The 14,081-nt window shown below is 43.5% G+C and overlaps 1 protein-coding gene across 5 annotated transcripts in view; it reads right to left on the bottom strand.

The window, feature by feature from the left end:
* Positions 1-14,081, bottom strand: part of Adamtsl3 (ADAMTS like 3) — a 336,164-nt gene that overhangs the window by 40,217 nt on the left and 281,866 nt on the right. For 4 of the 5 annotated variants that reach the window (XM_045145013.1, XM_045145012.1, XM_045145015.1 and 1 more), the window contains exons 22-23: positions 12,914-13,041; positions 9,045-9,173 (exon numbers count right to left, since the gene is read on the bottom strand). In XM_045145013.1, the coding sequence (XP_045000948.1) occupies positions 9,045-9,173; positions 12,914-13,041 (257 nt within the window). The remainder of the gene's footprint in view (positions 1-9,044; positions 9,174-12,913; positions 13,042-14,081) is intronic. The other variant, XM_045145014.1, reaches the window with a different exon arrangement.

Raw genomic sequence — 14,081 nt, 5'->3', positions numbered from 1 at the left:
ACAAGGGATTTTGGAAACAGATCTGAAATTTGATAGGTGACTAAAAAGCTCTTCTGGTTTTCATTTTGCATATTCCAGCTACCATATTCTAGATTTTCTTTTCTACTTGATTGTATAGGAACCCATGTTTTCTCCAAGTGGGATATTAAGATTGATATTAAGATGAGAAGCACATCGTCTCTCAAAGAGCATTCAGAATAGAGCCTCTGTTGATCTTCAAAGAATCAGCAGATGTTTCAGAAACAAGTCTCTTTAATCTGCTAAAAATGAGCATGAAGGACTGGAGAGATGGCTTACCAGTTTAGGTGCCTGCCTGAGAAACCTAAGGACCCAGGTTCATTCCCAGTACCATGTAAGCCAGATACACAGGTGGCGCATGCGTCTGGAGTTTGTTTTCAGTAGCTAGAGGCCCTGGGACACTCATTCTTTCTTTCTTTCTTTTTTTTTTTTAAATTTTTATTATTTATTTATTTGAGAGTGACAGACACAGAGAGAAAGACAGATAGAGGGAGAGAGAGAGAATGGGCGCTCCAGGGCTTCCAGCCTCTGCAAACGAACTCCAGACGCATGCGCCCCCTTGTGCATCTGGCTAACGTGGGACCTGGGGAACCGAGCCTTGAACCGGGGTCCTTAGGCTTCACAGGCAAGCGCTTAACCGCTAAGCCATCTCTCCAGCCCTCATCCTCTCTTTCTAGCTGCCTCTTTCTCAAATAAATAAACAAATAAATGAAATATTTCTAAAAATGAGCATGATGAGGTTTGGGGCAAGTGTAGCAGACAGTGCACAGTGTGCAATGTCCTAGCCTCTCTTCTGCAGAGTGGTGTAACATGTGCCCAGGTGAGACCTCCATCAGTCTGGGTCTGCCTTAGCACAGTGGGTGGAATCTTGGCCTGCCATTGGCTGGCAACTCTCGGTATGACTGAGCTGAATTCTAGATATGACAAGTGAGGACAGTTCTCCAGCTGGCACTGGGAACTGGCTTATTACCCAAGCCGCTGATGTGCAGTCCCTGGGCTGCCACAATTCCTAGGCTCTACCTCCCCTTTCGTGTGTTCCTCTGGTGAGGAGCCTCCTGCGTCCGTCCCACCCCACTGTCTCAATTCAGTATTTCCTTCACTGCTGGGTGCCTTGAGAAATTCAAACAGACTTGTGTTTTTAAACCAAAGCTTACACACTGATTAGCTACAGAAACACTGGCAAGTCACTGCATGTATCTGAGCCATTTCCTCATGAACAAAACAAAGATAATATCCACTTCACAGAATGTTCAAGCTGACATGAACTAGGTGCAGAAGTTACTATTTTTCATGAATTTTGATGGCTTTTCAGTATGTCCTTTCCTGAGAAGCTACCTCTTGGCTCACGCTCCTCTGTCTCTACAATGTACCTGCCCTCCATTCTAGACTCAGTGTGGTGTGTCTCCCATAGGCTTGTTTGAATACTTAATCCCCCGTTAGTGGTGCTGTTTGGGAAAGGTTATGGAACCTTTGGAGGAGAAGCCTTGCTGGAAGCAGTGTGTCAATGGGGGCGGGTCCTAAGATGTTACAGTCCAGCCCTGCTTGCTCTTGTGAGTTCAGCTCTGCTGACGTGAAGAGGCGATGCCAGGCTTCCTGCTCCTGCTGGGGTTTCCCTACCATCTTGAAACTTGCCTGTGAACTGACATCAGCTGCTTCTGGTTAGGTATTTTGTTCCAGCAAGGAGAAAGTAACTGAATACATTCAGCATTCATATGCAAAATCCCCTGCCCTAGCCTGGTGCATTCCATCTCCTCAGTTAATAACATTCACTTCCAGATGTCAGGCATATATGTTCTCTCCTAGATGAATCTGAGCAATGGGATCCTAATGCAGTATCTTTAGCAATTGGTAGGTTTTCAGCCAAACAATGTAATCACTGACCCCACTTAAAATGAATATGGTTGAATTCAATGTATCATTTTCTTTTCTTGCTCACTGCTCATTATTGAAAGTTCTATGCTTGGGGGCTAGAGAGATGGCTTAGCAGCTAAAGTGCTTGCCTGCAAAGCCTAAGGACCCATGTTTGACTCTTCAGATCCCACATGAGCCAGACACACAAAGGTGAGGCAAGCGCAAGGTTGCACATGCCCACTAGGTGGTGCAAGTGTCTGGAGTTTGATTACAGTGGCTGAGGCCCTGGATTACCAATTCTCTCTGCCCTGCCCCCTCACTGTCTCTAAAATAAAAATAAAAAAGAGAGTTCTATGCTCTTTTTAAAACACAGGTTGTTTCACACTCTGACCCTGATTAAAACTTCTTCATGGCTACCAAAATAAAGTTCAAGGGTTTACTATGATATGTTTAAAGGCTTTCACTACTTGGTCCCAATATATACCTCCAAACTTACCTCTTCCCACACCCTCTCACAGCCTGGGCTTTAAGTCACACAGATCTGATTGTGGTTTCAGAAATAAACCAGACCCTCTCATGTTTCTATACTTTTTCTTATATGTTTTTTGATTAAAATGACCTTTGCTTTTGCTATGAGTGGCCTGCTTGCAATTCATTTCTTCTGTAAAACTTCTCTAACTCTCTGGAAGTCTTAACTGGTCTTTTCTTTATGTGTCTGATAACACATAAACACCTTAATGTTTATAATTCCTCAGTTGATCTAACTGCAGGAATCAGATCTTACTCATTTCTACACACTAAGGAATCTGGACGGAACTTAGTAGATGCTTACTGAATGCATGTAAAGATGGGCTGGAGAGATGGCTTAGTGGTTAAGCGCTTACCTGTGAAGCCTAAGGACCCCGGTTCGAGGCTCAGTTCCCCAGGAGCCACATTAGCCAGATGCACAAAGGAGCGCACACGTCTGGAGTTCATTTGCTGTGGCTGGAGGCCCTGGTGTGCCCATTCTCTCTCTATCTGCCTCTTTATCTCTATGTCTGTCACTCTCAAGTAAATAAACAAAAAAAATCTTTTTAAAAGATGGACAGAATAACCAATCACTTATGATGGATTGCTGAACAAAACAGGGGATTAAGAGAAGAGCAGACTGGGAAGATTTCCCTATGATATCAGGAAAACAGTGGGAGGGAGCTTTTTGAGTGGGGAAAAAAAAGGTATTTTAAATAGATTTTATTTCCCACTACAATTTTAGTTATTTTAGGGATTTTAATTGTGTTTTTTAATTAATTAATTAATTTTGAGAGAGAGAAAGAGAGAGAGAGAGGGAGAAAGAGTGAGAATGGGCATGCCTGGGCCTTTAGCCACTGCAAACTCCAGATGTGTGTGCTTCCTTGTGCACACGTGTGACATTGTATGAACGTGCTTGTTCACTATGCATCTGGCTACATGAGACCTACGGATTCGGACATAATAAGTTCTTTGCAGGCAGATGCCTTAACTGCTAAGCCATATTTCTAGCCTTTACGTTTTTAACAAAAGGATAAGTAGAGTATAAAATAGAGTATATATGTAAAAATTCCAGTTTAAGAAAAACAAATTAGCCTTAATTTAGAATATGGTCAAAAGCTTCAAAATGTTCAGTTCATAGAACAGGATACTCCTCAAATTTTATTTGTTATTTTCCTGAAAATTATATGGAAAAAAAATGCAGGAAAAGATTGTCTTTCTTTTTGTGGTCAAAAGGATTTGTGACTTAGAGAAATTTGAGAATCACTATCATTAAATTTGCCATATATAATGTAAACCAATAGTTAATGGTAGAAAATAATTGTTGGAGTGATGAAACTATGTTTAGGAATTTAACCATATAATCCTGCTGCACCACAAATATTTTCTTGAGATTCTTTCCTGAGAGGGGCATTGCTGAACACTGAAAAGCAACCCAATAATTTGGCAAGATACCAGAAAAATTCTGAAGTACATTCCTAAACATTTTAACTCTGAGGAAAACCACTCAGCTTGAGAAAATCCTCTGAAATTTTACAATACGTATCTTCTGAAAGTGATTGTCATCCCAATTGTGAAAGGCATATGTGTGGAGGTCAGAAGACAGCTTTTGGATGGCTTCTTGCCTACCACCTCATTTGAAGCAGGGTCTTTCCCTATCCATGGTCATAACTCGTGAACTTCTGGGAAATTCTGTCTTTTCCTCCTTTCTCACTGTAGGTACACTGGGACTACAGAAGCCCATCACAGCTTCTAGCTTTTTTATGCAGGAACTGGTAATCTAAACTTAAATATACAGAGTTGCATGCAAATGTTCAACCCACTGAGACATCTCTCCAGTTCCTCTTGTGTCCCCCAAAAGCAGATGGCACAAAATAACAAAGACTAAGACATTAATCAATGAAATAGAGAGTAGAAGAGCAATGCATTGAATCAAGTTGGGCTGTTCACCACAGGGATACTATTGATATCTGGACATCTAGATAGAGCTCTATATTTTGAGGACACAAGAATATAACCAAAGCTGGGTGTGGTGGCACAAGCCTTTAGTGCCAGCACTTGGGAGGCAGAGTCAGGAGGATCCCCATAACTTTGAGGCCAGTTTGAGACTACATAGTGAATTCAAGGTCAGCCTGGATTTAGAGTTTAGAGTGAGACCAATCTTGAAAAGCCAAATTAAAACAAAACAAAACAAAACAAAAAACAATACAACCAAGATGTGGGACATGTTTATCTAAAACTATTTAAATCTCCTCAAACCAGAGGAATGTAAGAAAAATACATGACTTGGGCAGGGGACATAGTTAATTGGTAAATTGCTTGCCTCCAAATCATGAAGACCTGAGTTTAATTCCCAGATACACACACACACACACACACACACACACACACACACACACACACAATAAATAAACAAACAAACAAATATATAACTAAACACCAGGCATGGTGGCATACACCTATTGTCACAGGACAGGGTGGTGGAAACAGAAGGATCTCTAGGACTTGCTGGCCAGCTTACTTAGCTTAATTGGTGATCTCCAGGCCAATGAGAGAGCCTGTCTCAAAACGGTGGGTGACATCCTCAAGAGTAAGGCCCAAAGTTACCCTCTGGTCTCCACACATGCATGTATAAACATGTGCAGTGCACCATCATCCCCATTCATGAACGCACATACACATGCCCTCATGCATTATAAAAGATACATGACTCGTCCGTGGACATACACTAGATAGTGACAGAATTACTTGTAAAAACCCAAGTTTTCAGATCCTTGATCTCATCAACTGTGCCATCTGTCTCTACAAAGAAAATTAAGCTATCTATGGCTTCTGCTCATGCAGAAACACTAAGTTCAGTACAGGTTTGTTGAAAATGGCACATAACTCAAAATGATTGTGGACACTTCTAGTGGCAAGTTTATTTTGAAATGGAAAGAGCCCCGGATGAGTTACTGTGGTCTGAGTCCATGAGGGGTGACTGCCAGGCAAAGAAAGACCAAGTGGGACAGTTCGTAGAAGAGCTAAAGGATGGAGTGGAGGAGCTCTCCTGGCCCTGAGCTTTACGGAGGAAGAGGAGGAGAAGGAAGAGGGGTCCAGGTAAGGCTTTCCACCAGCAGTACAGTAATAGCACATGGTATGAAGTGGTCTAGGAGGGATCATGTTCTAACTGGACCTGGATAAGATATTAAGCCTGTGATGAGTTTAGTGGTCGTTGCTGGAAAGTTTACTCACAAACACCGTCTCCAACAAATATAGTCCTTGCCTTGAGATTTTCAAAGAACACACCACAGTGCTTTGAATGGATCCTCATCCTGAAAGCCTGATTTAAAATGCCTGGGGAGGTTAGGAATTAAGAAGTAACGTTAAAAATTGAGGTTTCACTTAATAGAAGTCAGATCTATTTTTCAGAATTCTCTGCAGGTGGAGGGCTGAGGAAACTTTAGACATTTGTGGCTTGGCATTTGTACAGTTCTGTTCTGCTTTTCTCCTTGTCCTGGCTAGAGAATGCCGGCTTGTTCTGTAATGGTAGGTGTATTTTTGCCAGAAATTCACATATTTGTGGGTGGAGCCAGCTGGGAGGCTGGGGAGATTTGTCAAGAGTCTGCATAGGCCAAACGTTGCAGGGATTCCAGAGAGTGAAAACCAATACCTCGGGGGTTAGCAAATTTCCACTGTGCGTGGAGCCAAAGGTGCGCCTCTGGAAGCCGAGCAAGTAAGTGATCATTACAGGGGAGGGAAAGCTGGAAGCTGGGCCAGTGCTATCCAGGGTCCTTTCCTGACATCCATCTTCACTGTGCTCCAGCTCAGCAGCAAAGGTTCCTGCAGTGACCCAGAGCTCCCTGCCCCCCCCCCACCCCTTTCCCCTTTAACCTGGCTATGCTGGGTCTGGGACTCTGAAAGCTCCTCCTGGAATGATAATTGGAGAGTGCCCCTGGGTTAAGAGGAGGGGAAAGGCCACCCTTCCCCAAATCCTACCTCTGCATATCACCCAAGGACCCTCTCCCTAAAGCAGTTTATCTCCTCTCTCCATAACCTCCTTCCTGGCCCTCTTTCAACTCTTTTGTTCCAGGCATAGGCATCTCCCCATTTCTCCTCTTCTCCCCAATCTCGTGCATGCAACTCCATCTCTTTCCCTTTCTCTCTCTCCCTTCTCCCTTTCTTCCCATTACAATAAAGTCTTGGATTCAAGAAATTTGTGAGTCTCCTGGTCCACTTCTTTTCAGATCAAACCAGTCTACCCTGACTCTAAGACCCTGGGCCCAAGAGATTATCCATCTTGGCCCTCTATTGTGGACTCAGAACTCGACAATCCTGGCATTTTATAGATATTTCCTCCAAATTGAAACCTTCCATCCTGGAGAGAGATGCATAAGACTAAAGAAGCTGGTGGTGACCATAGGGGTGACTCAAAACTCACCAAAGTGCTGAGAACAAGTGACAGCAGAGTAATCTGGTGCTAGGGAAGACATCCCTATAACACCCTCAAAAGCTCAGGGACCATTGCCAAAGAGGTGGTGGAATTACTGTAAGAGCCAAAGGAAGGGTCGGACAGTTAACAATGCTGCCTTCCAGACACAAAGTGGCCTTGATTTTCATGACCTCACAGTGGCTGATGCTACCTACACAAGGCCTGCATAATTGGAGACATAAAATGATGACAAAAAAATAGGAGACTAGTTGGAAAGAAGAAAGGATTCAGTGGAAGGGACAGATTTGGAGGCGGAAAAGGGAAGGTGGGTGGGAGGGGATTGTGATCATGGTATAGTGTATATATTTATGGAAGTGGTCAATAAAAAGTTAAAAAATGCATACTTTCCATGTTTGTGTTTCAAAATATCTCCCACATTAGAAACTATGAAGAGAGAAAGAAGAAGAAAGAGGAGGAGGAGGAGGAGAAGGAGAAGAAAAAGAAGAAGACGATGCTAACAGAGCTGAAGCAGTGAGCAACTGCTGTGGCGGTGGGGGGAGGGGAGAGGAGACTTTTTGGAGGAACTGCCTGTGTGCTGTGCAGGGAGCTCCAGGGACTCAGCTGTGGTGAGTTGCTACCCAGATGGGCTGGGCTTTTTGGTGAAGCAGCTGCTGAGTTGCCCACATTCCTATAGCAATACCTTGTCCATGCTCCTGCAGCGATACCTTGCCCAAGATCCTGTAGCGATACCTTGCCCACACTCCTATAAGTTACCCCAATGAACTCATTGGTTCAGCTCAGACCACATTCATCAAGCACAGCTATAACCACAGGTCTGTCATTACCACATGGAAATATGGGGAATATAGTTGTTCATGTAAATATAATCATCAATCCACACTTAATTAAAGGCATATGCAAAATTCACTTTAAAATAGTAGATCTCAATTTTAGGCATATAATCATGTAACACCTTCAGCCCCCAACCACTGTAAGATGTACAAGTGTGCAGAATATATTGTTTATCTACAGTTTGGAGAATCGCAGGCCCACTCAAGACAACAATCCCTGGATCGAAGGTTGGGAAGACTGTTCAGTGGTTAAAGGAACTTGTTTGCAAAGCCTGGCGGTTCACCCATGTAAAGCCAGTAAGCCAGATGCATAATGGGGTACAAGCACGTGGCATTTGTTTGCAGTGTCAAGAGGCCCTGGAATACACAAACGCACACACACACACACACACACACACACACACACACACATGCATGCACGAATAAATAAAAACTTTAAAAAAATCTCTGGCTTAATGTGACCAAATAGCTCAAGTTAACAAGGGCAGACTTAGAAGTGTTACTTTTTGTCTGTTTGTTTGTTTTGAGGCAAGCCCAACAGACTGGCCTTTTTAGTCCTATTTATTCAAGAGAGCAAGAGCGAGAGAATTGGCTTGCCAGGGCCCCCAGCCACCGCCCTCGAACTTCAGACACGTGCGCCCCTTGTGCACACGTGCGACCTTGCATGTTTGTGTCACTTTGCGTGTCTGGCCTATGTGGGACCTGGAGAGCTGAACATGGGTCCTTAGGCTTCATAGGCAAGCGCCTTAACTGCTAAGCCATCTCTCCAGCCCAGAAGAGATACTTTTAGTGAAGAAGAAATGGGTCTGAACGGCTGGGTATGTGACTAGCGCTAGAGCCCTTGCTTAGTATGAGCACGGCCCTACCACAGGTGAATAACTAGTCTTTCTAGAGAGGAGGTTTGCGTGCAGTTGTAAACACAGCAGGAAAAGCTGCTGAGACACGGGTTTCTGGAGCCCACCAAAGGACAGTCCAGGACAGAAGACATTCATATTTCTGCTCCTTAGACCTGGCTTTGCCAAACACAGCCTTGGTCTATAGCTGGAAGACACAATACAATTTCCAACAAATCTCTTCTTTCAGACTCATGGTCACGACACAGCCACATGACTGAGAACTGCCCTTTCCTGTAGATTCTCTCACAGGGGCAGATTGCTCTGGCCTTGCCATTCCAATATGCACGACAGTCACAGTCCACAGTGGAGATAAGAAAAGTGTCATTCTGCTTTGGACATTGGTCTCACGAACTAGCATGAGCTCACATTTGAGAGTTTGATCTGCAGCAGATTTACCAAGAATCAGACTGTTGAGCCCATCAGGCGAAGGTATAAAACACTACGATGCCAATAGTCATGTCCTGGCAATCAGCCAGCCACAAGCCTCCCACTGGGAATGTTCTGGCTTACCTTTGACAGGACAGTGGATTGTCACATTTGCTTGAAGAGCTGCTTCCACAATGCCTCCCACTACAATGGACAGATGTTTATGCTCCGGTCTGGTGACATTTCTTTCAATAGACAAGATGACAGGTGCCTCTTAATTCAAAGGGAGTAGGAAACTGTGTTAGGCTCAGGCTCGTGCTCTCTGGTAAACACCGGTGAGCTCATTAAAAGCAGAAGACAGTGGTGGTCTCTGAATACCTCATGGTCTATCATGTGGATGTGCATACACAGCAAGGATGGATTGATGGATGGGGCATGGATGCATGGATGGAGGTATTCAATGATGATACATTGCAACAACCATAAATAAACTATGAGAATATTTTGGTTTCATAAACAAAACTGCGAATAGGTGCTCTGGGAATTTCAGAAATAAGCAATTCATTTCAGAAGAAGCAAAGAGGGTGCCACAGAGCAGGGATAATGTCTCTGATACGCAGCCTTGGATAGTGGATGCAGGCCAAAACACCAGGCGTTAAGAGAAGGAGGAATGTGAAGGTGTAAGTTCTCAGTCCATCCTTTTATTCCTTGATAGACATTGTCCTGGGTGGAGAAGCCTCTCAAAGCCTTCTCACACAGAGCCAATAAGTCCAGGTTCTAGTCAGTGTACATGGTATTCCAAGACTCCAAACTGTGCTATGCTGTGGAAGTGACAAGATCAGAAGTGCTATCTTTATTAATAATCATAATTTGACAATGTCTACGGAGGTGCCAAAAGGCCTATTAAATAAACATGTGGCATCATAACATCAGACAGCCAGGCGTGGTGGCGCACGCCTTTAATCCCAGCACTTGGGAGGCAGAGGTAGGAGGATGGCCATGAGTTTGAGGCCACCTTGAGGCTACATAGTGAATTTCAGGTCAGCCTGAGCTAGAGTAAAACCCTACCACGAAAAAAAAAAACAAAACAACAACAAAAAAAACCTATCAAATATAGTTGTTCTTCAGAGCCAAATCCAGGCTGAAACACCAATTCCAAAATAAAACTAGGGTTCAGAGGCTAAATGAAGCTGTCACTGACAAAGACTGGTCGGTAGGGGCCCACAATGTATTTATTTATTTATTTGCAAGTGGCAGGGCCTGGGGTGGAGAGAAAGGACGAGAAAGAGATACATACACAGAGAATATGGGTTTGCCAGGACCTCCTGCTGCTTCAAAGGTACTCCAGACACATATGACACTCTGCATCTGGCTTTATGTGGGCACTGGGGAATTGAACTATGACTGTCAGACTTTTTAAGGAAGCACTTAAAAGTTTTTTTAAAAATTTATTTGAGAGTGACAGAGAGAGAAAGAGTGAGAGAGAGAGAGAGAATGGGCGCACCAGGGCTTCCAGCCACTGCAAACGAACTCCAGATGTGTGTGCCCCCTTGTGCATCTGGCTAACGTGGGTCCTGGGGAATCAAGCCTCGATCCGGGGTCCTTAGGCTTCACAGGTGAGCGCTTAATCACTAAGCCATCTCTCCAGCCCATAAGAAAGCACTTTTAACCACTGAGCAATCTCTCTAGCCCTTGCTGAGTCTCTTCTAACAATAAGCACATGTGCTGGAGTTAATCTGTCCTCTCTGGGCTCTAGTTGGAATCCCATTAAGGGACTGGAAGAGCACATAGGACTCTTCCAACAGCCATTTTCTCACCCCAATGTATAGCTCAGAGAGGTCCCTTCTAACATTATTTAAAATATTTTTATCTCAACTTTCAAAAGAAAATCTGTTGTTATTGAATGACACCTACTTAAAATATTATTTGTACCTTTCTACATTGAAGAAAGTCTCAATTTATGACACCCTATGAGATTATTCCAAATGCATCGGAACTGTTTGAGAAGTTCTAATTTGGCATTTCAGTGCATGCATAACAAATAACTGCATGCAATTTATATGGAAAAAAAGTACAACGAACCAAAGCTACATAGTCAAGACTTCATTCAAGGACGTTCCCTCCTTTGAACTTTTGATACCTAGTGACTGGATTAACTCATTAATTCAATTAGGAAACAAGCATACTTCGTCCATCTGTGATGTACATAGTTTGTATGAGATGGACAAAGGAAATATGGAATAAGAAGACACACACACTTGCCCTCAAGGTGCTCACAGACTGGCGGGAGCTTCCACCGCCTACACAGGATGTTGAGCTAGAGATAGAGGCTGGCGGCAGAGCAGTCTCTCATAGCACGTGGGGCTCAGAGAAGGCAACATCCTAGAAAGAACATTTGACACTGCTCTTCTCCCATGGTTGGTTTCCCAGCTCTTACCCTTATTATATGAGTTTCTGAGGTGCCAGGCCATATTTCCTTCACCCATTGAGTCACCTGTGCAGAACTAACTCGTGAGAGATATTAGACAGGACAGCTTGCTAGACTTCGGGAGATGCTTAAGAAAGTCATGCGTGGGGAACAAAATGCCATATTCTTTCCTAAACTGTCTAGGGTGGTTGGAAGGCTATCTTGAGAAATGTAAAGACAGGAACCCTTTGGCTGGGAGGGAGAGGTCTTGAGCAGTCACAGCTCTTTCCTCAGCTCCTGGGACCTCATGTGAGTTCTAGCAGGAGCTAGGATTGTTTGGGGATGGGTTTAAGGGCAGATTCATGGTAGAGGAGAGCTCCCCTGTTCTCTGCAGTGCAGAGCCATGGAATTGAGCTTTCCAGACAGCTGGTAAGAAACCAAGGGCTGGAAGGCTCTGCCTTGGGAATGCAGCCAGAGCAAGCACTCAGACTCTTCAATCCATACAAACTTAAGGACCTTTCAAAATCAAAGCATGATAGATGAGAAGTGCCCGCCACAAAGGTGACCAAAGGCTGGCTTCTAACCCATCATGCTGTCCTCATTCTCATCTTGGTTCATTTGAGCTATAGAGGGCAGAAACCAGAGTAGAGAGCTTAGGAATGGCTCCTTTGTGTATTTGTAGTCCCAGAACATGAATTTGCCATAAGAAGGCATTACATACACCTTAACCAGCTAAAATGTTCCTTAGTAATGAAACATTTTGATATCAAAATGGCATTGTCCAGCCCCCATGAACATGTATACTAAGGATCAGCACACATGCCAATCGGGAGGAATATGACAAGTTTAGAAAATAGTTATACTCTTTTCTTGACTGGTGGAACTTTAAACGGGGTGAAAAATAGCATAGCACCAATTAAACTCTACCGTGTTAATTCTCAATTTTTTTTTGCTCATAAACTCTAGAATAACTGTTTCCAGAATATAAGCACAACGTATAAGCATGTTAAAAACATCAGGTCTCAGACTCATCCCAAACTTACCAAGACAGAGCTGTGGTATAGAATCAGAAAGATTGTGTTTGAACAAGTCATCTAGGTTACTCTAGGTCACATTCAAGTTCTAGAGGGCTAGGGTCTCATGTTAAAAGCAGACACTCCAGTTGGGTATGGTGGTGCATGCCTTTAATCCCAGCACTAGGGAAGCAGAGGTTGGAAGATTGCTGTAAGTTCAAGGCCAGCCTGAGACTACATAGTGAATTCCAGGTCAGCCTGGGCTAAAGCAAGACCCTACTTCAAAAAAACAAAAATTAAATAAATGAGTGCTGGAGGGATGGCTTAGCAGTTAAGGTGCTTGCTTGTAAAGCCAAAGGACCCAGGTTCAATTTCCTAGGACCATATAAGCCAGATGCCCAAGGTGGCACATGCATTTGGAGTTTGTTTGCAAGGGCTGGAGGCCCTGGTGTGCCATTCTCTCTATCTCTCTCTGTGTCGATGTCTGTCTCAAATAAATAAATTAAAATGTTTTTGAAAAATTTAAAAAGGAAATAAAAAAAGAAAAGGAAAAAAAAAAAGCAGACACACTAGATTTTACCCATGGGTGTTACCTGCATATAGCACAGATGAACTTCCCACATCCGAACCAAGATGATCAGCTACGGAGCATTCATATATTCCTTGCTCCTTTCTTGTAGGATTTCGAATCTGTATCCTCCCCATTTCATCCAGAGTGATTCTGTAGAACAGTTAAAATGAGGACACATTCAAGTAACATATGTAATGGCTATCGAGTCATACTAAGCTACAGAGAACGAAGAACTTACACACTTTAGCCCGCTAGGATCCTCAAAGGTGGTCTTTTGGAGCCCCTGCCTAGAGGAAGAAAACTGTGCAGATCCAGAGGGTGGAGAAGGCTGGCCTCTTGCCTTATATGTATATATTAGAACTAGGTGAGAGGTGAAATGACATCCAGATAGCCTCTCATTTTACATGAGAATGAAGTTTTCTGGATAGACCTAGGTGCTCAATTAACCACACCTGTTTTGTATGTTTATGTGTGTACAATGCATGGCACGTGTGTTTATATGGGTGTGGGCTCATGTGTGTGTGTGTGTATGCATGTGGAGGCCAGATGTTGACATTGGTGTCTTCTTTAATTACTCTCTACCTTATTTATTGAGACAGGATCTGCCATTGAACCTGAAGTTCATGAATTAAACGAGGCTAGCTAGGCAGCAGGCCCCAAGCATCCTCCATCTCTCCCTCTTGAGTGTCAGGATTAAAGGTACACACCACCATGCCAGGCATTTACATGGGCACCAAGGATTTGAACTCAGGTCCTCATGCTTGTGGAATAAGCCCTGACTGAGCCATCTCCCCAGCCTTAATAACCTGCCACACTTCAAAAACCAAACCAAGAGACCTTCTACTTTGGTGGATGTTAAACCCTCACTTTCTTCCCAAATCCTTTCTAACCAAGTGCCAGCCCTTAGTGAGCTCTGGACAAGGCAACTCTGCAATATTGGTCACTGTTTCATTACTACCTCATGAAGAAGTCAGCTGAAGTGACAGTGTAAAGGCTGCAGTTATAGTGGATTTGGGACATGCAGGTAAGAAGTAAGGATAAACTGTATGAGTTCCTTAGTTTCGCAGATACTGGTAGTCCTAAAAAGCTGCATATAAATACAAGTATGAGACTCACAGTTGATAAAGTGTATCCTTACTAATTACATACTTGTTCAGAGAAGTGAGAAAGTGTACTTGTTCCTGCTTTAA

This window comes from Jaculus jaculus, chromosome 3 (assembly GCF_020740685.1).
Source record: "Jaculus jaculus isolate mJacJac1 chromosome 3, mJacJac1.mat.Y.cur, whole genome shotgun sequence".
Taxonomy (NCBI): domain Eukaryota; kingdom Metazoa; phylum Chordata; class Mammalia; order Rodentia; family Dipodidae; genus Jaculus; species Jaculus jaculus.
The sequence above is the reverse complement of the archived record's forward strand: the minus strand, read 5'-3'. Positions and strand labels throughout refer to the sequence as shown.